Below are 19,251 nucleotides of genomic sequence, written 5' to 3' on the forward strand. Positions count from 1 at the left end.
TGCATCTCAAAATACAGATTAAATAATGTAGTAGGGCATTTTATGTTTTCTTCTACATTCAGAGCAACTGAAAGCTTATGGCGCACACAAGCTCAAATTGCATTAAAATGTAATTTTGAAAATTATATTTCAAAATGTTATGTCAAGTGCAATATTGTTTGACTGTTTTGTAAAAAGTTGTATAGGCCTACGATGTGTTGCACATTCCATGAAATATTTGCATTTATGGGTAATTTATAACAAAAGCTGATTGTCCACACTTCCAACTCTTAAACTTCCTTTAATGATAGTCCATGTAGGCCTAATAATACCAAAGGAATACTCCAGAGGTGGGTTAAAAAACTTGTATAATATTACAATGCTTCAGTTTTGTAATCGTTTCTTCTGAATTTATATAAAGAATTGTCTTGACGTTTCGCCTTTTTTTCGAGTATCTTTTCTGAATCGAATTGGAAAAATATGTTTTTAATTAAAGAAAGGAACTTGAACTTCTATACAATCTTCTGCGATTCCTCGTTCTGTGTGTTAATATATTAAGCCTGTGCGACACATAATGAAAGATGGTATTATTGATTCCCAGCTAACACACAACGTTGCCACAATTAGTAAATTACATTGCTACAATGTTGTGGCAGCAGTTTGTGTTGGCAGGGTTGTGATTAAATTTAAAATACCTGTCACCATTTTTCAAAGTCATTACCGTAACAAACACTGTATTGACCTATAATGAAACGGGCCCGTTGTTTTATTCACCGGTGAGGGATGAATCCGTGTGAGAAACATGGCGAAACTGCGCAGCGGCGGCGCACAGGGGCCGCGTTAACAACTGCGCCTGCATGTCCCCTGTCTTGAGCAGAATCTAAAAACATTGAAATACACTAACTAGAGTCCATTCTTTGAATATATACTTTGTTTTAATTCTCCGTTAAACTATTTTTAACTTTATAACGTGTAATTAAATACAAGTTATTACGTTTTTTATCATCTACTTGATATACTTGGTCTAATTTTAATATAAACTGAGTACTTTTAATGACTCTTACAGAAACGTTTATGTCAGATATTCATGCGCATCATTTCTCAGACGGAGCTGGACGGCTCGACATCGGCAGACATGTTGCGCGTCACCGTTTGTGTTCTCGGTGAGTGCGCTGACTCATCGGATGATTTAACAACAGAGCGTTGAGCCCCAGCTGGCGACTTTTAGCACAGTGCGCTGAGCGCAGAGGCTCACCGTGGAGCAGATTTAACAACACGCCCCGCCGCACCCCTGATCCTGCGATGATTCGTGAAGAAGTGACTGCATAATTTTCCAACATGGCCACAGGGTGAGTAGACCTCTCAATCACTCCTTCAATAGATCTTGTTAACTCTCTGATAATCATCAGTTAAGTTTATTAATGTGTCAATATCTTACACATGTTAGCCCAATGATTACATATCTGTTGAGAAATATGATCATAGATTAAGGTTACCTTGATATGTATTTAAAATTTAATAGTAATCAGAATGTGCAGGCCTAAAACTTTAATAAATTGTAACTAATGAAACTCATTACTGAAACAATGTGATTTGTTACAGTAATGACAGTGCTGTTATGGTAGAGACCCTTAATTCATATATATATATATATATATATATATATATATATATATATATATATATGAATTACAGATATACTTTATATTCTCTGACATAAATAAAGATGTGAAATGAATGTGTTGTGTGTTTACATTTTAGAATAATCCAGAAAGAGAGACGTACAAAAGGGGAACTAAACAGTTAAAAGCCCCAGGGTAGGGCTGAGACATTAAGTAATATCAAGAGTACCTAAAACAGGAAAGGAGAAGAAATGCTGGAATCAAAAAGAAGGGCAAGATGAAAACTATAAATTAATTATCAAGAAGGGCACAGAGACCCTAATGCAAGAGATGAAGGATTAGTCTAACCAATTGGGTTCTGGTTAGCATCCACACCTAGTGATAGTGACAGTGGCATAAATGACAGGACAGAGGAAAATGGTAAGGAAGTATGTAAAGAGGGACATGGCAAAAGCCTACACAACTCAAAAAGATGAGGAAGAAGTTTAATAAAAAGAAAGCAGATGGACACAATAAACGACTTCAGAGGTTGACAGTAAAACTGCAAAATGCAGTGTCCCCAAAATGAAAAAGAGCAAATTAATTCAAAAGCACCACACTACCAAAAACTAGACAATAAAGCAAAAGCCTGAATGAAAGGCATATGTATACCAGGATTCTTGGCATAAAGTTGCTGGAAAAATACAGACTGGTTACACAACTGCAGGAATATTTTGGCATCTCCCACAAGCACAACAGAAAGATAAGAATCAAACCTACAAGCCTTCATTTCAAAAGAGTCTCAATCTGCCAAGGTGTTGTCTGAGGGCAATCTGAATCGTGTGACAGACGAAACCTTAGGGCTCCAGCTGGGGAGGCGACCATCACAAGAAAAGCATAAACAAAAGACCATAAACAAAAAAACAAAATGGAGTACATACTGCTTTATTCAATTGGGATTGGTTCAATTGGTAACGTAATTAGTAATTTTCCTGTAGAATGGCCTATATAGTATCATTGCATTTATTTTGTATTCCTCAAAAAGATACGATTTTAACGCAAAATAAGAAATGTGACATTATTATGGAATCATACACTGTATTTTGAATTTACCCTTATCAGGACTAAAGCTGTATTTTGTATTTTCATTCCCCTATTGTTCTGCTTCTTGAAATGTGTGTATTTTGTGACTGTAAGTCACCCTAAGTAAGGGTATCTGGTATTGTTTTGTATTTTATTTTGCAATGATCTTGTACATCATTTACTGTATAAATTAAATAGTTATAGTGTATATATCTATATCTATCTCTATATATCATCATCACCATCAGCATATTTTAATCCTCTGTTTGTCGAAGATGGTTCCACTTTCTCTGATCTTTATATATATATATATATATATATATATATACACACATAATCATGTATCACTTATATATTTTCAGAGTTTGTTGAACACTGATTCAGCCTACAGGGAACTAAATAATCAAGTTGATGTAGGTATACATGTATGTGTTTGTGTATGTATGTACCTGTGTGTTTTCAGCCATCGGAGTTAAAGAGGATTGTGACTGAACAACATCAACATAGTGCTGAACTTGTTTTTAACACCTGAGCCTATCGCACCACACTGTGTGCATCTACGTACACGCAGGACTTGTAATCCCGATGAGACCGCAGAGGCTTCCGTACGCCGTACAGCAGCCTGGATACGTGACGTCTCTGCTCACACATCTCTTTAACAGGACAGGGTCCATTAGTGCTTAGTCAGTAAACTGGTCAGTTCGGTCCATATGACTTTCTCCACATGACTGAAGGGTGCAGAGCTGCAGCATAAGCGCCGACTCGACGTCACAGTGTCTCTTTCCCCCCAGAGCCCTCCAGCGGAGAGCTACCCGTCCAGCGACTGCAGAGGCCGAGGCTCGCATTTGGGAGATCAGTCGGCAAAATGGTGAGCAGTTTATTTGAATATGACATTTGCTGTTGGAAATGAGTTTGTGATGATATCTGTTAAATAGTCCCCGGTTTATGTATCGTATCCGGAAGGGGATTTTAAAGGGGGCTCTATTTGTAATGACGTAATGGATCAAAACAACACATGTACGTGTAAATAGAAAAAGTGTGGTTCATGTCACTATATCGACAGGTGTCAGGTGCTACTGTAATAACCTTTACCTTTGACATATATGCGGAAATGGCCTGATATGGATAAAAACATTACAACAGGACAGGACATTTGAGAACATGGTAGGCGACTTATTCTTGATATGGCTATCTACGTAGTGTGCATGTGTTTGTTCACCAGACCTCACCGTTTGGTTTTATCTTCCCAAACGCATGATTTTACAAATGCGACGTGATTCACGGTGCTACGTATTTGTTTTTGTATATGTTGTGACATGGTAAGATATGTCTGCTGTGCATTTCATTTTCCTTGGAGGGGGGCGTTGAATTGTGAATACCGCTACCCCCTATTTATAAATCTCGAGTCCCGCCCCCTGGTCAGCTGGGCGTGCTGTCAGCCTCCGAGAAAGCTTCTAGAAAGGACCATTTCAGCGCACAGTTTAACACAGCCATGACAGACCTCGTTTCTTTCTTTTTTTGTGTTTTTTCTCACTTTACTCTTCCACCGGTACAGATTCCGGATGTGTGTCTCGGTACGCTGCCCGTGTGTTGGACTGTCTGTAACGTGTGGGTGGTAATGCGGCAAACGCAAGTGCAATAGTGGCCGCTCTTCGTGTAGCTTGGATTTCCGCAGATCTGCGCGGGTCTGCGCTGCTCCACCAATGGGATCGGTGGAATTCTGCAACTCTGCGCAGAGCTGCCGAAATCTGCGCAACACTTACGCGACTTGTAGCTGCAGTAAAGCGTCCCCATCCTGAACTGCGTCTGCGCGTCTTGACCGCAACCAGAACCGAGTTAAGAAACCACCGAGCATTGAAACAGTGGACCGGCCATTACAGTACTGAAAGTGTTATGCATATTCATCATGATGATATAATAGTAGTATCATTTAAATATCTTTGCACCTTTTAGTACTACCTGTTAATTGCAGGGATTTTTTTTGTACTATTTCATTCGAGTAAAATGTATAAAAAGATTAATAGAAAACATTTTATGACATTTACCAAATAGCCTAGAAGATTTAGAAGCTAAGGATAATATGGCATAATTATATATTAAAATCAGTAAATCCTATTATTTCAGTTTTTCTATTATTAAATGTTCTGCTTGAAACTGTAAAAACATGAACTACAAACAAAATATAACAAATGGTGAGCCATGTAACTTTGTATTTGATACTGTGCCTGGATCTCAGCCTATTTGTAAATATGAATGTTGTAGTCACTTACTTCTGCCAGCATAACGTTACACCATGACCCATGAACCATGCCACTGCCCAGGGTCATTGGTTTGGTGCACCAGTTACCGCATCAGGACGATATACAGGACGACCTGTGGCTACCTCATTTAGTACTCAAAAGAAGCAGGGATAAATCATTCTCTCATTATCTCCCATTCATGTTTTATATTCGATTAAACCTAAATTGAGTTATGAACAAAAAAACTTGCATATGTATTGTAATTCATTGATATTGGGTCTTGATATAATAGTTTGACTTTAAAACTAGTCGTGTGGCAGTGGGAAGAAGTGATTGTATAAGCTTCCAAAATTAAACTGATAATTGGCAAGAATTGTGTCCACTGAGGCTACTGTTGGATTTTGACTTGTGAGAATCTACTTAAGCACCTAACAAAAGTGACTGGATTCTGCTATAACATGGTCGGTCAGGTGAACAGTGGGACTTGCTTCATAGTGAACACTATATTATATCTATATTTTTATTTTCTTTTTTGTGTTTTTCCATCCTAGGTGAACTTCACTGTAGACCAGATCCGGGGGATCATGGACAAGAAGTCCAATATCAGGAACATGTCTGTGATTGCGCATGTTGATCACGGCAAGTCAACTCTGACAGACTCCTTAGTGTGCAAAGCAGGCATTATTGCCTCTGCACGGGCAGGGGAGACCCGATTCACAGACACCAGGAAAGACGAGCAGGAGAGGTGTATCACCATCAAGTCAACGTAAGTATATACTTCGTCAATTACACTGGGTTTTCTCCTGTAAGCAGGTAGCTGATTTTCCTTATCTTTGATGCTTTGCTTTCACCCGGCAATATCACAAATTACAGTCCAGTACTGAGACAAATACACACAGTTACATTATATCATAAAAACATCAGACCTCAGGCTATTTGTTAATTTGCTCTTTTTAGATATCGTTGTACACTATCACACATATTATATTGCTCAAATTAAATTAGAAGAGATAGCAGACTGAAAATTAAGTGATAAAAAAACTAAGAATTTATTACTTAGGGGAACAATACAAAATGTCCCAAACATTGTAACGTAAGCAATAAAACAAAATCCATCTTTTTTATTCTTCTGATACATTAATGGTTAGAAACTACAATATTTATAATCCACTGCATTTTCACTGCAATCGTCTTTTTATAGTATTTTTTTTTTTTTTTCCCCTTTGAAAAATACAAACATTTTAGCCTCCTGGGAGTGAGTTTATTTATTTTTCTTCAGGTTTTATGACTGTCTACCATCTGTCTATGTCTAGAGTCTTTAACTTTTCAGAGAGATTTAAAAATGTTGGCTTTTTCATTGCATATTTTAAAGTAATTTCTCACTGGCAGTAGAGAGAACTATTAAAATTAATTGGTAAAATTATATAGGTTTTCTTAAGTTTATATATATATATATATATATATATATATATATAGTACCTATAGAAAGTCTATACCCCCTTCAACTCAAGAGTTTCATGCATTTAAATGAGGATTAATAATGAGGATTTATCTACACATCTTACTCCATATTTTAAGGGGAAAATACATCTATATTACAATAGTTACAAAACTATTCAAGCTCTATCAAGTTACTTAAGGAGTATGATGGACAGCAATGTTCAAGTCCTGTCACACATTTCTGATTGGATTTAGGTCAGGGCTCTGACTGGGCCACTCTAGGACATTTAACTTTCTGTTCCTTATCCACTCCAGTGTAGCTTTGACTGTGTGCTTCAGGTCGAGTGAACTTCTGTCAGATTTTCCTCAAGGACTTTTCTGTACTTTGCTCTATTCTTTTTCCCTTCTGTACTGACAAGTGGCCCAGTCCTTGCCGATGAAAAACATCCCCATAATATGATGCTGTCAACACGATGCTTCCCAGTAGGGATGGTGTTCTTTGGATGATGTGTTGTGGTTGGTTTGTGACAAACAACACTTTGCCATTAGGCCAAAACGTTTTTTTGCATACTTCAAATGGGATTCCAGGTGGGCTTTCTTGAATAATGGCTTCTGTCCTGTGATCCTCCTATACAGGCCAGATTTGTGGAATGCTTAGGATATTGTCACATTTCAGACTTTGACACAACAGCATATAGCCCTTGGAAAGTTGGCTTTGCCCTCTTGGATCAGTCATCCAGTTTGGAGGGAAGGCTTGATCTAGGCAGGGTCTTGGTGGTGTCATACACCTTACACTTCTTAATAATTGTCTTGATCGTACTCTAAGGGATATTCAAGGCCTTTGATATTTTTGTATACCCATCCCCTGATCTGTGACTTTGAATAACTTTGTCCAAGAGTTTTTTTGAAAGCTAATTGGTGCTCATGGTTAAGTCTTTTCTTTGAAATGCACTACCCAGCAGAGGTAACCTACAAGAACTTTGAAGGGGGTGTAAACTTTCTAGGCACTGTATATATATCACAGTCATCATCGTCAGCCTGTATTGATCCACTGCTGGATGAAGGCCTCTTCCAAGATCTTTCCACTTGTTTCAATCTATAGCTTCTTTTTTCCATGTTACACCTGCAAAGTTTAATATTTAATCTTCTCATCTTTAATGTGGTTGTCTTCTATTTTTTATTTATTTTTAATCTCTTAGGGATCCATTTGATGACTACCTTTGACCATGTCTGATCTGTTATTCTTGCAATGTGTCTGGCCCATTGCCATCTTAACATTATCACTCTTTCAATAGTGTCACATATTTTGGTTTATTCTTGGATTCATTCATATTTTTTCTTTCTTGTTATTCCAAGCATTAATCTTTCCATGCATATATATATATATATATATATATATATATATATATATATATATATATATATATATATGTGTGTGTGTGTGAGTGTGTATGTGTGTGCATATATATATATGTATGTGTGTGTATATGTATGTTTGTATGTATATGTATACATCTATACAGTAGGCCCTCGATTATTCATGCTAATGATGGGGATGATGACCACGGATAAATCAAAAATACAAATAAACCTTCAGATACTTGAGTTTGTTAATGAACAAAACAAATATTTTTAGAAAATAATGTGTTGATCTTGTTTTATCATAAAAGTGCATACAAACATCCTACAATGGATTTCTGCTTCAACTAGATAGCTTCCTTCTTGCAAATGTATGTTCTTAATCAATGCAATAGCAATATGTTAGAAAGAAGCACATCATCCTGTTGCTTCAAATAAGGAAGAAGATCCTCAGCCTAATCAGTGCAGAATCGATCAGGCTCCGCCCACTGTTGTAAAGAGATGCAGTTACTGTTGAGGTTTAAGCATGTGACTTGTAATAATAATTTCCAAGAATAACAAATGTATGTATATATGTCTTTAGATTATTAATTTGGGTTTAAGGGAAAATCCATGAGTTATTAATTTATGTTAAAATCTCAGGTGCATTGCAAATCGTATACACCATATGCGGATAATCGAGAGTCTACTGTATACATATGTATCTAAAGGATGAACTGCAACGCATGTGTAGACAGAAGGAACATGAACTATAACAAAATGTCAAACTCAAAAGGGCACGAAAACTACAATTGTAACACCATGTAGACAATCATGTAACATAGCCAAACAACACCTTCTTGGAGTCTTTCTAAATCAAAGGAAGAGAGAAGGACTTGTTACATTATTTGCACAGCAAATGCACAGGGAGTTCTGCTTAGTCACCTTAATGTTGACACTGTTTAAAATATTTGCAGTGAACTTGTAATTTCATGGCAAGCCAAATTAGAAAATAAGACTGTGCCACAAAGGTACCAAAACTAGGAATCCAGACAATACTCATTGCATTGAAAGAAGCCTATGGATTTTGTTTTCTTTGTGAGGAAGTGAAGACTGTTCAAAATGTTCAGATGGATGGCTGTATCTACAGAAGGATACACCGTCTATTTGGGGCCCAGCAATTTTATACAGGTTGATTAGAACTAGGCCTAATTTACTTTATCATTGGCTCAATATGTCCACATGAAACTAATTTGATATAAAGACTAGGCATTGAGTAGTAAACTATTCTATTTATATTTTTATAATATTCCAGTCTCTCCTGCCGTTGATGCCAATATGTATTCCTAACACAAATTTCCTGCCAGCGAGTCAGGCTAATAACCTATTCAGCAAAGCTTTTTAGCGTTGATTTTAACATTTTGTTGGTCCTGTGTTTTTTTAAATAAAGGACCAAGACTGGTTTATTTGAAGACATTTTAGTAGACATCAGGTGTCATGCAGTATATTGTCTTACGTTACATTCAACACCTGAATACAAAATGTCATCCAAATGCTTGCAATGCTGGGTGAAGTTGCTGTTCGGGCCCTGGCATTGAGTACAAGCCTTTGGAGAGCCCTGTAACTGTAAGCAGTTGACTGTGATGTTGTGTGTTGCCTCCCTTACAGAGCTATTTCTCTGTACTATGAACTGAAAGACAATGACTTGGCCTTCATCAAACAGTGCAAGGATGGCTCTGGTTTCCTCATTAACCTGATTGACTCCCCGGGCCACGTCGATTTCTCCTCTGAAGTGACTGCGGCCCTGCGCGTCACAGACGGCGCGCTTGTAGTTGTAGACTGTGTTTCAGGTATGGCGGCGCTGTGCCACAAACACTCAGGAATGTTGCTTTGATTTCAGAATAACGTGAGCTGTGCTTTTTAGGTGACCCACCCCTACAGAGATCACCCTTTTGTTCACACTTTAATAGTGCATCATTCATTTAGCTTTAGCCACAAAATAAAAAGTGAACTACGTGTTACCAGTGCTTGTGTGAGGCGCCCAGTGGAGGAGGGTAAAGGCTGATTGACAGCTGTGCTGAGGGCTGCTCTGTTGTGCAGGCGTGTGCGTGCAGACGGAGACGGTGCTGCGGCAGGCCATCGCCGAGCGGATCAGGCCCGTCCTGATGATGAACAAGATGGACCGGGCCCTGCTGGAGTTGCAGCTAGAGCCTGACGAGCTCTATAACACCTTCCAGCGTATCGTGGAGAGCGTCAACGTGATCATCTCCACCTACGGGGAAGGGGAGAGCGGGCCCATGGGGAACATCATGGTGAGTGACACACAGTGGCAGGTCCATTTCACCTCATTGCCGCTCACCTACACTTCAGTGAGGACATTGTACTTGCATGTTGTTAGATGTTGATGAGCTACTGAGCAATGCTCAAGCTGTGTAGTGGTTGAGTATCATAGTGTATCATGCCATATACAAACAGGTTTAATTTCAAATTGGCAGCTTGTGTTCATGCATAAGGACACAGCTTCTGCATGACAACACGTGAACAATGAGAAGAATTACAGTTGCATTTAAAAAAAACAAAGCGACACTTTGTTGATGTAAATAATACTATATGTTTTTATAACCCTGTTCTATATCTGCTTTTGAAAGTTTAAGCAAACAAATACATTATTAAGTTTAAGATGAATGTCACAAACACAAAAGTCTCTGAAAGAGTCACCATTTGTGTGTTTGGGTTTTTTGTGTCTAAAGCCTGGTCTTCTGTCTGGTTCTGTATGAAAATCCAGGTGGATCCAGTCATAGGAACTGTTGGGTTCGGATCAGGCCTTCACGGCTGGGCCTTCACTCTGAAACAGTTTGCAGAGATGTACGTCGCCAAGTTCACTGCGAAGGGCGAAAAGGCACAGCTCCCCCCTGCGGAGCATGCCAAGAAAGTGGAGGACATGATGAGGAAGCTCTGGGGAGACAAGTGAGTGACAGGCTCCCTGTGTGTGTCACAGATACAGGTGGAAGAGCTGCGCTCGTGCTGTTTTCAGTGCACTTGTGTACAGTTACCACATTTCTCCTTTCTGCTTCTCACTCGATGAAACCAACTCCCATCAGCAGTCTTAAGACAGCACAGCAGGGAAACATTAAATGTGCAGAACAAGAAACACAACAAAACATGGAAGCCAAACTGAGAAATATTTATACAGGAGAATAGATACACTTCCCATTCACGAAGCACCATTTACACTGCATGCAGAGATTATGGCAATGGCTTTTTTTTGCAGATGAACTCACCTGCCAGTGTTGGTTTCTTACAGGTATTTTGATCCTGCAGCAGGTAAATTTAGCAAGACAGCCAACAACGCCGAAGGCAAGAAGCTGCCTCGCACTTTCTGCCAGCTTGTGTTAGATCCCATCTTCAAGGTACTTCTACTTTTACTTTGTGATGTGTTGGCTAAGAATGGACAACGTGCCTTTCCACAAAACCTGGAGAAAAAATAACATTGTAAGGTTTTGCATTTAGGCCTAAATTATATACGTAGTGACACGGTGTGAAGTATTTTAATACAAAATTAATTGTATTCGTTTTTAGACAGTTAGTTTGACTTACGTGTGTATTATGCGATCGATTTTAGTTTTCTTTTTAATTTTTAAAAAGCTTCCATTAAATTTGTTCATGTAGGTCTTTGACGCCATCATGAATTTTAAGAAAGAGGACACGGCCAAGCTGATCGAGAAACTGGACATCAAGCTGGATGCAGATGACAAGGAGAAGGAGGGAAAACCGCTTCTCAAGGTATCCATCTGTCTGCTACCCATTAACACAAAAGCCAACAAAATCTCTGTCCCAGTGTGTTAAATACTCAAAATTGGCACCATGTATTCTAAGATCCCTCTGACCAGCCACTCTGTAGTTAAGAGCAGAGTGCAGACAGGCTGGTCAGCTGGCTCCAGCCCTTGGCTCATGGCATGTTTGTGTGCTGTGCTGTCCAGGCAGTGATGCGACGTTGGTTGCCCGCTGGAGACGCCCTGCTCCAGATGATCACGATCCACCTGCCCTCCCCGGTCACTGCCCAGAAGTACCGCTGTGAGCTGCTGTACGAGGGCCCGCCTGACGACGAGGCCGCCCTGGGTGAGGAGAGCCCCCTTAAAGCCATTCCTGTATTGGGTGTATGAATGAAGGCGCTAGGTCTGTGTGGGTTAAATTTCCCACCTTTTGCAACTGTTGTACCAGGAATATGTGCTCGGGCTGCTTGACAGAGGCAACACACATCTCGCTTCTCTCTTTCTTTCTACTCCAGTGCAGGATAATATGCGGTGTAGTGCAAAACACAAAACACATGTATTTTTTGTGTTGCCACTGTAGGCTTATTATCCCTAAGGCTAGAACTGGCACAGCTGAAGAGTAGAACTCCTACATGAACTGTCTGCATTCGAAATGTACCTTTCTTAAACCTATTTATGAAGGCTCAAAACATATGTGTTCCTTAATGAGTCTTAGACTTCATGCTGAAAAGCAGCTTCCAGTGCCAGGATGTCAGCTGTCACCGTCACCAACTTGCAGTTTGTGGAAATGATACCCTGCTGACTAAGAAAGAAACTGTGTGTTGTTTGGTTGGGGTCGGTGTCTGCAGTCAATGTAAAGATAAATATTATAAATCTAGAGACTAAGAGTTGTTTTTAACACAGGTATCAAGAACTGCGATCCTAAGGCCCCTCTGATGATGTACATCTCCAAGATGGTGCCCACCACTGACAAGGGCCGGTTTTATGCCTTTGGTCGGGTTTTCTCTGGTATTGTTGCCACTGGCCAGAAGGTTCGCCTCATGGGCCCCAACTACACACCGGGCAAAAAGGAAGATCTGTACATAAAGCCAATCCAGAGGTAAGTCACCTTCAGTTATCATCAGGGGTCGGCTGCATAAACATATACTAAATCTTTGTCTTAGTATAAGTCCTACTAATGATACACACTCAGTTAAGACTGTTGCATAAAACAGTCTTTCCTTAGACTGGTATAAAACTGGTCTTACGTAGTCAATCGCGCATTGCATTCTGGGAATTTTAAGACACCTGAAGAAAAAAAAAAAAAGTTAGGCGTTTCTCTGACAGTGATGATCACAGTTAACTGAAAATCTATGCTAGTTATTGAAATATAATGCAGAGAAATGTATAACTTGGTCACCGTTTTCAGAAACTTTCATGAACGCATTCAAACACAAGCCGTGGGATAAAATGAAAAAGTTATCATCGTCAAGCCGCTGTGTGTGCACTGTGCGGTCTGTAAAAGATGGGAGAAACGATTATTGTTATATATTCCCTTGCCAGACACCCTTGTCCAGGGTGACTTAGGCTATAGTAGGGGTGTGCGATATGACGATATATATCGTATGACGATAGAAAAACGTCTATCATTTCATATTATGCTCTATCGTTTATATCATGGTGTCGCAAATCATGATTGCACCCCCACCCCCGCTAATTTAGATGGATATAATTTGTATAAAATTAAAGAATAATAGTTTGTTTGCATTTTAATAAATTGGAAAGAAATGCAAACAGATGCAGAAAGTTTCATTATATGGTGAAGTGGTATAACAGCTTTTATTATTATTATTAATAATAATAATAATAATAATAATAATATTACTATTTAGTATTAACACGTGCTGTACCGGTAAGTAGAATCGAAGTAGAAATGTCCCTGTCTAGTAGATGTTAATGCGCCACTGTAAACCCGGCTGTGGTAAATATAACTGAATCTATACCATTTTACAGCACATGTGTTGTGTGATTACCATTACTTGTGTTATTGTTATGTGACAGTAAATCATGTGTATATGTATGTATGTATATATATCTCCCATAACATAACACACGTAATAGTAATCACACACCACTTGCACTGTTATATATTGCATTCTGCATACATTTACCATGACAGCCTGCATGTAGTATTTGTTAGTTTTGCATATTTAATGATTAAATAAAGACTTGTTTAAATGTCTTTGGTCTTATTTTGTAGCTTGATTGGATAAAAACAAGACATATCGAGGTATATATCGTGTATTGCCCAAACTTCCAAAAAATATCGAGATATCATTTTTAAGTCATATCGCCCAGCCCTAGGCTATAGGATACAATAGCAAAACAAAAGTGCTAAATACAGCAAAAATTAATAAATCAGTCATAATATAAATTAAAGTTTTAAACTGACAGAAGTGCAGGTAAAATATAGAGTTGGTTATTGAAGTCTGTGGGGAGGGTTTCAATGTTTGTGGGGTCGCTGTGTGCGGGACAGCGGGATGTGTGAGCTGGCGGGAGGATCCGCCTGCCTGTCAGCACCAGTGACTGTCACTGTAGACTCAGGCCAATTGAAAGATAGACTTAAGTTCCAAGTTAGCCTGGCGGAGAGGAGGCTAACTTTTCAGGCTAAGTCTTAGTCTGTCTTAATTTTTATGCAGCTGACTAACATGCATAGACTAGTCTAACTGTCTAATTAAGACCAGTCTAATGGTCATGTTATGTTATGTTAATATGTTATCATTCTCTATTTCACAGGTTTACAAAATTCTCTTTTGTTTTAGTCTAAAGCATTTCTTTGTTTGATCTCAAAGTGTGGTAGGAGTGCTATTATCCCACCAAAACGTGCTGTAACTCTGCCAGAATGGCTCATACAATACAATAATATTAGTGTTGTAGAAATGGCGTGTTCTGCCATGGTTAGATATTTTGGAAAATCACAACAACTTGTACATCCCAAACCACCCCCCTCCCCATCCCCCAAAAGGCAATGTGACAATGACACAAGGATCCAGGGATCAAAAGGGACCTGAGGGCAGGAGAAGCTTCTTCACACACACAGCTATGGCAGTCTGGGACAGACTCCCTATACACCTTGTTGGAGCTCATTCAAATACAGACTGAATGTGATTCTTTGGTCACTCTTTACTCTTTACTCTTTACCCACCAAACAAGCAGAAAGTGTCTAATAGTCACTTCCTGTGGGTGAAACTGTCATGTGTCCTGGTTCTGTTAACAAGTTTATTTTCTCGCGATAGAACCATCCTGATGATGGGGCGCTATGTGGAGCCCATCGAGGATGTGCCCTGCGGGAACATCGTGGGCCTGGTGGGGGTGGACCAGTTCCTGGTGAAGACTGGTACCATCACCACCTACGAGCAAGCACACAATCTGCGAGTGATGAAGTTCAGCGTGAGCCCTGTGGTGCGGGTTGCGGTGGAGGCCAAGAACCCCGCCGACCTGCCCAAACTGGTGGAGGGCCTCAAGCGTCTCGCCAAGTCTGACCCCATGGTTCAGGTAAGACTCGTGGCTAATCACAGAGCAGCATTTCCCAACAATTCTAATCTAAAATGTGTTGGTTGTCTTTATTTGTATGTCAAATATTATGGAAATCTACCACTTTGCTATGTAAAATGTTCGTGTTTCACTGGTGTCGAATATATTATTTCCTCTCCCGCGGCAGTGTATCATTGAGGAGTCTGGAGAGCACATCGTGGCAGGAGCTGGGGAGCTGCACTTGGAAATCTGCCTTAAAGACCTTGAGGAAGATCATGCCTGTATTCCCATAAAGGTAAGGGCTGTGGTCCAGAGGTTGCTGCATTCAGAGAAATGCACAGGTACCGGCCTCGATGCCTTCTCACCGACCCTGAGTGGCAGTATCTATATGGGTTACACAGACTGACACGTGTATTAATCAGCACGCGTGTATAGACCCCTCCTCTCTGTACCTGATCACTGAGCATCGTGTGTTACCGAACCCTTTGTGTCCGAACAGAAATCCGACCCGGTGGTGTCTTACCGCGAGTCAGTGAGCGAGGAGTCCAACCAGGTGTGCCTGTCCAAGTCCCCCAACAAGCACAACCGCCTCTACATGAGAGCGCGGCCCTTCCCCGACGGGCTGGCAGAGGACATCGACAAAGGGGAAGTGACCGCACGGCAGGAGCTGAAGCAGCGAGCCCGGTACCTGTCAGAGAAGTACGAGTGGGACGTGACCGAAGCGCGCAAGATCTGGTGCTTCGGACCCGATGGCCTGGGGCCCAACATGCTGGTGGACATCACCAAGGGAGTGCAGTACCTGAATGAAATCAAAGATAGTGTCGTTGCTGGCTTTCAGTGGGCAACTAAGGAGGTGCGTAGTCTGATTCCATTTTAGTTTTTAATAGCAAAATGGACAATATATTGGTACTGATGATATATTGGTACTGTACAGTCTTCGTACTGATGATATATCAGTACTGTATTCAGAGTGTTACTGGTAGACTTTCATATTATTTTAAAGACTTACCCAAATGAAAGATTATTATTATTCATGAATTAGGGAAGATGAGATTCTTCACACAAACATCCTTCTCCTTGTGTATTGTCAGCTTTTGTAATAATTATTTTTAAAACTGTATTGAAGAGGGTTGTATCTCAGTGGGGTGTTAAGGTCCCATTTGCTGTCCCTCAGGGTGTCCTGTGTGAGGAGAACATGCGCGCGGTGCGTTTTGACATCCATGATGTCACACTGCACGCCGACGCCATTCACCGCGGGGGCGGCCAGATCATCCCCACCGCCCGCAGGGTCCTGTACGCCTCCGCGCTCACCGCACAGCCCAGGCTGATGGAGCCCATCTATCTAGTGGAAATCCAGGTAACCCGACTTCAGAGGGGACAGGGGTCCGCTGACAGGAGCTACACACAGCTTAGTTAACACACTGCACTGCACATGCCCAGCGGATGGGTGTTTTTCTTGAATTGTATGCAACTTGCTCCTCTACACAAATCACTGTGTGAATGTCAGTTTTGACTTTCATCAGTTATAAAATGAAGAGCAGCTAAGAGTGGCACAAAAAGCACCATATTGTTAATGATTATCATGTGTTTTCTTTGGATGGACTCTAGCTAGATGCTCCTGCACCAGGGAGGAGCAGTGGGGGAAGAGGTTTTTCAATGAGAATATACAGCTTCCATGCAACCACATCTAAGTAACCATGCTAAACTTCCCATCTGACTTTTCAGTGTCCAGAACATGTAGTTGGGGGCATCTACGGTGTCCTGAACAGGAAGAGGGGCCACGTGTTCGAGGAGTCCCAAGTGGCAGGCACACCCATATTTGTTGTCAAAGCCTACTTGCCTGTAAACGAGTCATTTGGTAAGTGCGTCTGATTATAACGGACTATGACTTGCATGCAAAAGTTGCTTAACGGAGACTTAAAAAAACTGCTTTAATGTGTTAATTTATATACAGTAATGTTACAGTAATATCATTCAAAATAAGACTACCAAAATAAGGGAATTGAAAAAATAAATATTTATTTCAAACAGGTTTTACAGCAGACCTGAGGTCCAACACTGGGGGCCAGGCTTTTCCCCAATGTATCTTTGACCACTGGCAGATCCTCCCTGGGGACCCCTATGATGAGAACAGCCGCCCATGGCAGGTGGTGGTAGAAACCCGCAAGCGTAAAGGCCTGAAGGAGGGCATCCCTCCTCTGGAGAACTTCCTTGATAAATTGTAACTCATCATGACACCTCCCTGTATTTTGGCCACGCCAGCATTTTAGCACATGAAAATCTTGTTTTAAGGACAAAACAAAAAGCATAATGCTGCAGAGTAATACACATGGAACATCTTTAAAAAAATATACACACACAAATAAATAAAACAGAATAAGACAACTACAGCTTCATAGAAATATTCTGTGTTGTATAGCATTAACAATATTAAAGAAAAAATTAAATAACAAAAGTGAAAGTGTCATTTTGTGAGAGGATGAGGAAAAAAACCCTGCAAAATAAAGTTTACTTGAAAAGTGCAGCAATTAGAATCAGTTTTGTTAAAGGGACACTCAAAAGTCAAATACCTAATCACACAATTTCTGGGAGAATATAATGGTTATCTAACGGACAAAGACTTCAAACCGCTAGCACATAGATTGTGCTACAAGCACTCGAGACATTGTTTTTAAGTTTGTAAATGAACAAAATAGACTTGATTCTTCATATTGCCCCAGAGGCGGCCCTTTGAGCTTTCAATTTTCCAAATGCAAAGACCCATGGAAATGTAATTTAGGATTTCTGAAATTACCTAACCTGAACTGATAACCATTGTCAGAACCATTTGCATTTGGTGACACGTTAAGACAACTTACTTTTCAGCTGAACACATGATCACAGTGAACCCACACTCACTCTCTCAGGTGGGACAAAACACACCACCTGCTTCTGTACCGAACACTACCTGTACAGGAGGACGGGGCAGGACATGGATTCCAACACAGTGCAGCACACCAATGTAAACAGGACACATTTTATTCATCTTCCACAATGTTATTTGGTCACGACACCAAGTTCACCAGCTTTGCTCTTCTGCAACATTATAGTGACGTCAATCTGCAGGGCCCTCGCTCACCAAAGGGGCGGGCGCTTCCCAGTCCAGATGGAACAGCGTAACTTGTTTCCCCACCGACTCAAATTCCATCAAGTACCGCATAAGCGTTTCCTCAGAGGTTTCCTGCCGAAGTACATCATTTCTGCATAAGGCAATTGAGTTTTTAAGTGTGTTGGGTGTCTCACAGACTGGCTCTCCTTAATTCTGCTCCCAATACTTTGAAAAGTTTGTGTTAAAACAGCAGACCTGTTTTTTTCCAACAATGAAGTGAGTTTAAATCCTTTGTAGCACCTTTGAATCCAATTACAAGTTTTGCGAGAGGGGCCGGAGCCAAGTCCCACCCACACCACCTCTGCAGCAAAGTCCCTGGGTATTCCAGTGGGGGATTCCACTGTCTTGTCCACATGGCCCGGCCATCTTTACTCAGCCAAGGGAGTGCAAGCCAAAACTAAACACTTGACACTCCATCCAAAGTCTTATTAGGGTTCAGCCAAAGCTCCCGATTATTATTAAAGTGCACCGCACTCTTCTTCAGACATCAGTACGAGGGTTGTGCCAAACAGGTCCTTGCTTGCTTCAGTTCTGAGTTCACCAGATCTCCAGGTGGAAGAGGTCCCCTGTTTTTTACTTTAATAAAAAACATTTCAGACGATACCTTCTAAATTGTAGTGCAACAGAAACAAAAAATCTTGTGATATTGTATATGCACCTTCTTCAAGTTGTGCCAGTAAATTCTTACCTAAACATACAAAATATAGAAAATGCATACAATACATAACCACAATACAGTATTGAATCCTCGGATCTGGCAACGTACCTTTTTCAAGTGCTTAAAGATCAATACAGGCATTTTACACAGACGAGGGGGTGCACAGCCTGGGGTCAGGCCTTTACTTCACCAGTCTTGTTAACACACACAACACGATTACCTTTAGCAGCTGAGTTTCATGAAAATATGGCCCATTGCCACTGTGCTTTTGAAATCAGATGACAAAAACTGAAGATGGCATTTTGTGAAGAGAGGAGAGGAAAAGCGTGAGTGATCTCAATGGAGCTGGTTCCTTAACTTGGTTCCTTGCGCCTGTCAGAGTGAACTTGTGTGTAACTCACTACTGTGTTACGCAGGTAATAAATCAAATGAGAACAGACATCCGTGTGTTCTAGATAAAATCAACACCTGCAGTACA

The 19,251-nt window shown here is 40.4% G+C and overlaps 1 protein-coding gene across 2 annotated transcripts; it reads left to right on the forward strand.

Annotated features, from left to right (window-relative positions):
• Positions 1-3,025: 3,025 nt before the first annotated feature.
• On the forward strand, positions 3,026-17,491 carry eef2l2 (eukaryotic translation elongation factor 2, like 2). Of its 2 annotated transcripts, XM_066712027.1 has the most exons (16): positions 3,026-3,076; positions 3,455-3,531; positions 5,455-5,669; positions 9,350-9,531; positions 9,782-9,993; positions 10,467-10,648; positions 10,986-11,091; positions 11,351-11,464; positions 11,662-11,800; positions 12,358-12,553; positions 14,730-14,988; positions 15,155-15,262; positions 15,467-15,820; positions 16,142-16,324; positions 16,693-16,825; positions 16,999-17,491. In XM_066712027.1, exons 2-16 carry the CDS (start codon positions 3,529-3,531, stop codon positions 17,190-17,192), a joined length of 2,580 nt encoding a protein of 859 aa, XP_066568124.1. In that variant the 5' UTR covers positions 3,026-3,076; positions 3,455-3,528; the 3' UTR covers positions 17,193-17,491. The 2 variants fall into 2 exon arrangements, with proteins under 2 accessions (XP_066568124.1, XP_066568125.1); XM_066712028.1 differs by lacking the exon at positions 3,026-3,076 and having other exon boundaries at positions 3,294-3,531.
• The last annotated feature ends 1,760 nt before the right edge of the window (positions 17,492-19,251 follow it).

The sequence above is a fragment of the Amia ocellicauda genome, chromosome 8 (assembly GCF_036373705.1).
Source record: "Amia ocellicauda isolate fAmiCal2 chromosome 8, fAmiCal2.hap1, whole genome shotgun sequence".
Taxonomy (NCBI): domain Eukaryota; kingdom Metazoa; phylum Chordata; class Actinopteri; order Amiiformes; family Amiidae; genus Amia; species Amia ocellicauda.